This window comes from Carassius auratus, chromosome 26, assembly GCF_003368295.1.
Source record: "Carassius auratus strain Wakin chromosome 26, ASM336829v1, whole genome shotgun sequence".
NCBI lineage: Eukaryota > Metazoa > Chordata > Actinopteri > Cypriniformes > Cyprinidae > Carassius > Carassius auratus.
The window spans coordinates 3,583,327-3,592,860 of record NC_039268.1 but is presented as its reverse complement, the minus strand read 5'-3'; the positions used below and the strand labels follow the sequence as shown (position 1 = coordinate 3,592,860).

Below are 9,534 nucleotides of genomic sequence, written 5' to 3'. Positions count from 1 at the left end.
CACAGTCTCATGGAAGATTTCGTCAATGACAACCAAATGTCTTTCATTCTAGCACTGACGGGCGCGCGCAACAATTGGGTCGGCGAACATTTTGAAACATAGACCTGAAGTTGATGTTAACCTGCCTTCTCTTGTTTTTCTTGCCGGGAGGCGAAGACAAGGATTTTCTGAGAACCGTCCGGGCGATTATCTTCTCGTGCTCCTTGATTTTACACTGCAGGTGACTTTGAATGGCAAAACCCAGTGACTCGGGATCTACCGATGCTCCATATACCTCCCAAGTCATACCCTGCTCGTCCCACACGACATCATGCACGCTGTTCCTCGACTGCTTGGCCTCTTGGTCGTCTTTCTCAGGGTCCAGCTTGGATGCTCCCTGCTGTTGCCGGTCTGTCTTTTTGCTCTGTGGTGTGGAGCTTGATGTTGGAGGAGTAGCTATTGTGATGTCCTTTGGAGGTTTTGCAGATCCTGCCTCCTTAGGCATCTCGGATTTAGACGCAGGAGGCTTGGCCGATTTTTCTTGCAGATCTTTGAAAGCCTGATTAGATGCAGCGATGGGTTCCTGCAGACATGACACATTATGAGGACCAGATGCAGGTGAACCTTGGCTCGTAGTCTCGTTTGATTGCTTGGTTTGGCTGCATGTCTCCACATTGATCTGATAAACCGGTTGAAGCGGCGAAAATCCTCTTTGGCTGTTGTGTAGAGGCTCTTTAGGCTTGGCCCCAAGCTTGGACTCTTCCTGAAGGTCAGCATCTACATGCACCATCACTGTGCCAGACTGTGGAGGCTTTGTACTGGATGAAACAACAGATGGTGTGTTGCAATTATTCACTGAGGTGGTCTTCACCTCAACGACCACTGCTATACTGTCGGTCTCCTCAGGTAGCAGGCCAACTGATCTCCGATGGGGTTGTAGAGATAGAAGACTAGGGCTAGTAGCTGTAGATTGACTGCAGACTGTAGCCACCGCCTGCACCTCTGCGTCATGCCGTTGCATGCTGGGTCGGTTGCCTAACTCAATGGCTGAAGTCATGGTAGATGCCTCTCGATAGAGTTTGCAGTGGACCGGCATCTGCTCTTCAGGAGAAGCTCCTTGTGTTTGGACCTCTTCATCAATCACTTCCATGTGACTTGCATTGCTAGTTGAAGTCTCCATTGGATGTCCAGAAGAAATATCTTGAGAGGTTCCTGTTGGTTTAAAATCCTTGAAATCATTGCTACATTTGTCCTCTTTAGTGGGTGTATGATGGGTCTCGTGTAGTTGTGGGGTCTTAATACTCGTCCCAGGTGCTGGAAGAGATGTTTCGGTTGTTGCAACTTGAGAGTGATTGGTTTTAGGAGCACTGGTGGTGGAAACCAGTTCAGACGGGCTACTGCTGGTGGTGCAACCTGCATCTTTTGTTTGGGATAAAACTGGCATATCTTTGATTGTGTTGTTGGCGCTGGGAGTTGAATCCTTCTGAAGGGAAGCCAGAGCCCGGCGTGATATTTGATTGTGAAGTGTCTCTTTGATTGCATTAGTTTCATCAACTGCTGATGCTTTGCACTGTGCTTTGGACTCATGTAGTTCGTTTTCAAGTGTCTTTGTTGTGCTATTGCCATTTTTCTCCTTGCTATGTGTAGCTGTAGACGATGGGCCAGATGTTGAAAGGACAGTCTTCAAATTCGAGTCACGTTCAGTTTTTCTTCCTTCTGCGTTCCTGGCACTCTGACCTGTCGTCTTCATGTTTGTGTGACTGTTTTGAGGTTGCTTGTGATCTTCGCTGTCACGGGATGACATGTTTTTGTCTTCAAGGACAGTTCCTCCAAGAAGAGTGGTGTGGGAATCTTTGAGGGAGGACTTGAGGTGCATATTATCCTGATCTGGTTTAGTTTTTCGGCCAGAGGAACAATCCAGATTTAAGGTTAACTTTGGCTCAATGTCCCAGTTAGCGTTTAACTCTTTATTTCCCAGCACATCTATATTAGTGAGCTGCGGCATCATCTGGACAGTGACAGTCCTTTTGGGGTTTGGTACATTTTCCATGCTGAATCCCTTTTTGTGATGAAAATCCAAAGTCAAAATATTTGGTTCCCTCCTGAAAGCCTGATATTGTCCCCTCCAAGGCTTCCCTAGAGCAGACGGATAAAAATAGTTTTAGATACACAAGAGGAGAAACACCTACTGCTGTCTTCTTATGATCATTTTGAACAAGCTGTGTTGGGAGCTGCAATTCACCTGCAAATCATGAGGGAACACAAGACACTGAAACAAATATAAGAACGAAAAATAGGAAAGTGTTTCAGTGATTTTAACATTTGAGGTTATTTATAACTTATAAGTATTCCACTAAAATGAAACAAAAAGTAATCCATCATAAGCCATTAATCGTAGCAGTGTCATCCTTTGCTTGTTCAGACAAACATTACATCAATAGAAAAACTGTTTTTGTGACATCAGTTACTCTGTGCAACACAGGCGTATAAATTATTTAGAAAATGCTGAATTTTGTGTCTGTCACATGCACATTTATTGTATAAAAAAAAAAAAATCAAACACAAATGTAAAGACAACGTGGTACAAAAAAAATACAAATAATAATAGTTTGTTGACATAATTAATTCAAACACAAGTGAAATACACTGCAGTCAGCAAAACTGATAACAACAACACTTTCTCTCAGTATACTAAGACATTAAGTCTACTGTCAGATTTTAAAGCTTGTTTTAATCAACCAGTAAAGCAATTACACTGTCAAAGCAATATACTGTAATAATTAACCATATATTTTATGATCATTTCATTACAGGACGTATAAGGGCAGTATTTGCATTCATCCCACCATATTCAGTATCATTCTCTCTTCTGAGGAGCTGGTGAGCAATTATTCTGTGTGACTTTAGCAAATCAAATACCCCCGAGGAGCCGTAAAAATGGAAATCTGACAGTCAACCTCAAACCACTGATGATTCACGGTACAGATCAGCCTTAGCAACACTGAGCAATGCTAGTTTCACCAATGAAGCCATAGACTCCATGCAAAAGCAATACAAATACATTTAGGGTTTTATATGGAATATTTAGTGTGCATAACAGCTACAAAATCAATCAACATTTTTTATGTACATATCGGCAATTATTTTGACCATTGGACACCCTGCTTCTAGTACACTAAATAAATACATAAATAAATGGTGTAGGTGTTACTTAGAAAATAGGATAGACTTAAAAAATTCAAGTAAATTTCACAAATTGCCATAATGATTACGAAGAAACAGTAAACATGGAATTCAACATGAAAGTTGAAGTCACTGCTTTTACAAAGTTTTAATTAAAGATAACCAGAGTATGTTTTACAGAAAATACTATTTCTATTTCAATATTTCATATTTAATTCAACATGTTACTTGCCGTTTCTTCGTAATTATTTGTGAAGTATATTAGCAATTTTTGTGAAAGTTGTTTTAACAACAATTTATTTTCATTGTAAAACTGAAATAGTATTTTCTTGTAAAACATACTCCATTAATCTGTTTTAAACTACCTAAACATTTTTTTACAGTGTACAGCCATTAGCCTATGACAAAACCTCTATGTTTTTCCATGCAAATACTAATATTTTACCATGCTAGACTAATATGCATATGACCAGTGCAGTTCTGTCTGCTGAAGAAAGTGCTTTTGGTGTAATGTGTATAAGTATGCTGTGGTGGGTATTGTATTTTACATTTCTTCCCTTTTTCTTCTTTTCTGTGCATCATATCACACACACACACACACACACACACAAAATAAATAAATAAAAAACAACACCCTGAGCCAGTTGGATTCACTGGCCACTGCAGAAACATTCAGTCTGATTGCCTGACAAAAGCATGAGAGTCAATTACGCCAAGTCTCAAATGGTGACCTGTCATTGATGAGAGCCGTTCGGAGGACACACATCTGCAGGAGGATGGGGGTGGGGAACACTATCAAATATTATTAAGTTCTGCCATCACATATTAAATGTTCATTTCTATATCCATCAGATATTTCACAAGAACATAAATGCATCTAGATGTCAGGCAGGGAAATGCATCTTCTGCAAGGAGCTGGTAAACAAAAGACTACACAAATGAATCAATTTTAACAGGATGAAGTCATGCATATTGATTGGGGCTGTAAATAAGACGACAGATTGCAATGCATGCAGTAGTTTACAAAGAGACACTCACGTTTCATTTGCAAACACTGGCAAACTCATCTTTAAATTGGGTTACGAGTGTGTGCACACAAACACATACACACACACACACACACACACACATTGTACTGTACTAATGATATTCAATTTCCTTTAAATGATAAAATAAATAAATTGTTTCACTGGTCTCAACATAGCTGATTTCAGGTTTTGATATTTTTGTGGGTGCATTTGATCCCCGTAATACAGCAAAACCTGACCTACACACACACACATGCAATAGGAGAAAAGCCAGACAAAGTCCAAATAGCACCATGCATTAGTATGATAAATGAATTAAGCCTATATTCTTTAAATCTCTTAAATGTGAGTATCTGACAATTATACTTACCATTTTCTGAAGAAAACCACTAAAAAAACGCTTTGCACAACAAAAAATATTTGAAAAACGTAAAAAAAAAAAAAAAAAATCCCCCCAAAATGCTGAACCCACCCATTCATACAGCCTAAAAATCCTTGCCTCCTATAGAAATCTCATAACTTGACCTTGTTGGTAAATTCCCCACTGTGATGTGTCCCTGTAGGAGCTGCAGATAAGAAAACACGGGCATAAAAATCCTACCTGGAGCGTGCGCGTCCGTTTCATATCATTTTGCGTTTGATCAGTGCGCTATTGACGCGCTGCTCGTGCACAAGCTGGTGCTCTCGACCGATTCTCAATGAAAGAATCTTCGGCGCGTGTCAGTGAGATAAAACCACGCCTTCCAAGCGCATCCGAATCTCAAGTTCAATCTTCCTGTGGCGGGTGGCAGCAGGAGACATGCGCTTCTCTCCAGCACCGCTAGATGACGCCAATGCTCCTTAAATACTAGAGTAAAGATAAGAAAAATACTCCAGTTCATTCATGTCCTATCACCAAATATAATGGATAAAAAGTTAGCTTTTTTCTCTCTCTTAAAAATGGAAATCATATTGAGTTATTTTCTTTCTACAACAACACAATTAAGTAAATAATAATACAATAAAAATATGATACCACTTTTTTTTTTCTTCATTACTATGGTTTGGTTTTAAAAGAAGAAACACCTGTAATATTACTTAATGATTTTTTAAAAATGTAAATAATAAAAATTGATTAGGTAATATTCCAGGTGTTTATTCTTTGTCTTGTTAATGAACACACAATTTCAAACAAAACACACACGTTTGGGAATACTGCTGTAATTGGTAGGCGTAATTATTTTTATGTAAAGTCCTTCTTGACACTTTTGATGACAATGTTGACGTATACAAACATACGTCAGTTCAGAAATTAATGAAAAAATAAAGTGAGTTCAGAAATTAACTTTTACTCTCTTTCTCAGTCTTCACTTACTCTAGCTATGTCTAACTAAATATTTTATTGTGTAAATAAACGAGTTATAATTTACAACGTGTCCTAGCTTGACAAGAGCATTATATATGTATATATTTTTTTATTATTATTTTTTTAATTTATTAATTTTTCCACCTTCAGATTAAAGATTTTCAAATAGCCTAGTTGTATCTCGGCCAAATATTGTCCGATCCTAACAAATCATTCATCAATGGAAAGCTTATTTATTCAGCTTTCAAAAATGAAAATGACTCGTTTTGTGGCCCAGGGTCACATTTATATTTACACATAATAATTACAAATAATATCTTTATAATTACGTTACGTATAACAACACAGGTTTACCAGCAGGCGTCACTGTTTTCAAATTTCTGACTATTTCCTTACCTGTAATGACGGATCCAAAAACTGGTACAGTAGGCCTATTATAAGCATTTACTGCGATTATCATCAGAGACAGTTTATAAAAGGACTTTGTTATCATCTAGCCTTTGTTCCCGTGGGTGAAACTTTTACCAGCCCTTTGGATTTTATAGACTTTTTGAACGGACTGTAAGATGTGAAGTAAACCCAGAGTCCATCGTGCAATTCGGTTTATGTCAAAATAATCTACTGAAACTTAATAATTAGTAGTTCGTTGATAAATAAAAGGACTTGCTGTGCTAACGCCATCTTCTCAAGAGCATCCTGAAGGACTCCACTCCCACAGTTTGTGTTGTTCTGAGGCATGGACAAACCGTCTGCATTAATTTCATATTAGACAACTTCATCCTGTTTGTGTTATATCAATTTATTTTTTTTAATGTCATGTCGCATGTTCACCGTCATTATTATGATTTAGTCCAGTCGTTGTTTTGTAAACGCTGTCAACTCTTTCCCACTATTCTATTCTATTCTATTCTATTCTATTCTATTCTATTCTATTCTATTCTATTCTAATAGTTGTGTTTTATTTGCACTCTAAAAATAAATGTTTTTGAATTTGTCTACAGTCCTTCTAACAACTAAAATGCTTATATGTTACCATTGTATTCCCTATTAGCCAAACAAATAAAAAATAAAAACCCTATGTCCTCTAGTTCTGATCAAACATGTTATTTGGCCTAAGCACTATTGTGTTTGAGTCTACAATGACTTGTGTTTTAGTGATATGAGGGTAAGAATATGTTGTAATTAGAAAACCAATTATACAACAGTATGTTTGTTTATTTTGTCATATTTGAGCTCTCAAAATGATGCTTTAGGGGCCCGGTTTTCTCTGGCTTTCTGATGAAACGATACGTTACACTTTCTTCGAGCAGACATATGATCATTGGCCCCTAAAGTGGAGAAGGTCTCCACCCTCCACGCATGTCCCACAAAGACAGCATCTGTTACTCTTTGAACCCTTCCTCCCAGACTGCACCTGCTGTCGCCATGGAGACACCCCCACCCCACATCCTCCTCTTAATCCGCTCTGACTTTATTCAAACTAAGGTCATCCCTCCGATGGATGAGAGTCGTAGATGATAGCATACAGTCGTTTGTTATGGGAGACTCTGATATGCCAAAACTCATCATTTAAGCTGCAAGGATGTTTGGATTAAAATATTTCTCAGTCACACATACTGGTTACATCTCACCCCAAAATCTTTATATATATATATGTGTGTGTGTGTGTGTGTGTGTGTGTGTGTGTGTGTATTCTTTCTTTCTTTTTTTCCACATTATTTTAATGACAGTTAAGCACATTACCCCATATACAAAATTCTCATTACTTTAATACATTCTGACTTTTTTGTTTTTGTTTAAAAAAAATAATAAGATGAATGAAATAGCAAATACTAATAAAGAAAATAAGGGTTATTTATTTAATTGCATTATCATATTATAAACAAATATTTATTTACAGTTTTTTATTTTCTATTTATTTATTTATTTTATTTCTATTAATCTCCATGGTTGTTTTCTTTCTGTCATTTACTGTGAAACAGTAAACATTACTAAAAAAAAATGTTAAATGAGTATTTAATGCAATAAAACAAATAATCATATGGTTTCAATTCTTAACAAATTGAATAACAGTATTGCAATCATTTTTATTTCTTTTGATTTTAGTGTTAAAATATGAGCCAGAAATGGTATTCATTTATTTTTTTCAATTGGATTTGCGCAGGTTTTTTGTGCAAAGCTGTGCATCATTGGTGGATATCCTTCCAACCGATCTGTCATTGCTCCCCTCTTTATTTGACATCAAGGACAATTAAGTGAATGTCACATCTCACGTTCTTCTCAGTAGGCACGTTCACACAGAGGTCAAACTGTCCCAAGGACAAACATGCATCCACATCAGCTCATTCCATGTTCATAAATGAATATTTGCATATGAAGAGGCCCGTCTGAATCAAGCTTGTGCTGAGCTCTGCAGAAAACAGGAAGACTTTTGAAAAAGGTTTCCATACGCTTACTACTTTACATTCTTACTATGCTTAATTTTAACTTTAACCCGCAAAATAGCTCCACAAATGCCCAAAAAGTCAACAAATTCCATCTGGGCTTGAACATGACTCTCTGCTGAGTCATTAGTAGTGGATCACAAAGCAAACGACAAACTCAAGACACGGATCTGACAGCATTATTGTGCTCATGCATCAGGTGTAGGTGAACCTTCTTAAGCAGTTAAGTGCTTTAAGACCTCACAATTCCCTCACAGTCAGCTATTAGACACGTTGACAAAGCCGTGTGTAATCTGCCATAGTGCAGGGATTACAGTACTGCCGCGCTAGCGCAGTTCAGCTCCGACAAAATGGCGGAGTAAAAGGAAACAAATTGTAGAGTAATCTCCTGAGAAAAGACACTCGGGCCAAAGGGGTTCCCTCGGAAAACTCCATTTTGTTTTTTTTTCCGCCCTCGGGACTTCTCGCAATCCCATAATCCCTTCTGTTTGATGTTTGAGAGCTGATGCCGCTGCTGAGGACGGCCCAGAAAGGGGCTTTGTGTGTGCCATGTGGCCGCAGAACTATCAAGGGTTTGAATGACATGGCAGAGAGACGGGTAACTTTAGCTTAATCTAGGCTTAGAGCTGCTACACACACACACACACACACACAGTCGCTCACAGGTGTGTGTGGCCCTCTGGCTTTGTGGGGATGGTCAGACCCAGGCCTCTCTGTATCTCACCCCGAGGATCAATACACCTCTTCAGGCCAAGGATCTGCGAGAGAGAGAGGCCCCGGGCCCCGGATTAACTCTGGCTCCTCCCCTCCGCTCCACAGATTGCATTTCTGCTCACGACTTTAACCGTTAACACTTTTTAATTAGAATCGCTCGTGCACTGCTCACATCCAAACCAAACCTGGGTTGGGTTGCATCTGCCGTTACTTTTGCAACGTAAGATTCACTTTAGGAGCTTTATATGAATTGTAATATGTTAGAATAGATTTATCTAGTAAATCATATACTCTTTGTAAACAAATTGTAATATGCCTAAATTTATAACAGATGTTAAACTAGGCCAAAACAATCATATTATAGCCAAATTCTTAAGTAACATTGGAAATATTTGTTATCCTTGAAGCATAAATAACATTCGGCAATGCCTATAGTTTCATGAAGAGTTGTAAATGCCATACATTTTATACAGTAAACCAGTTGTCTGTTTTTCATTCATTTATGTCATTTACAATTTTGATTTTGATAATGAGGTAGATAATATTATTTGATTTTAATTTTGATAATTTTGATATATATATATATATATATATACACACACATTTGATTTTTAAAACGTTTCAGAATAAGTCTTCTGTGTTCTTGTTTGACCAAAAATACTTATTTGACCAAAAATACATTTGACCCTCCTCTTCACTCTGCTGTCCCATGACTGCACACCATCACACAACTCCAACCTCTTTATTAAGTTTGCAGATGACACAACTGTGGTGGGTCTCATTAGCAACAAAGATGAGACAAACTACAGGAGCGAGGTGAGCCACCTGGCCGGATGGTGCA

General features: G+C 38.0%; 1 protein-coding gene across 1 annotated transcript; it reads right to left on the bottom strand.

Annotated features, from left to right (window-relative positions):
• Nucleotides 1–2,192, bottom strand: LOC113043948 (G protein-regulated inducer of neurite outgrowth 3-like). The gene has a single exon (XM_026203500.1). The coding sequence runs from the start codon at nt 2,027–2,029 to the stop codon at nt 44–46; it is 1,986 nt and encodes a 661-aa protein (XP_026059285.1). The 5' UTR covers nt 2,030–2,192; the 3' UTR covers nt 1–43.
• Between the last annotated feature and the right edge of the window lie 7,342 nt (nt 2,193–9,534).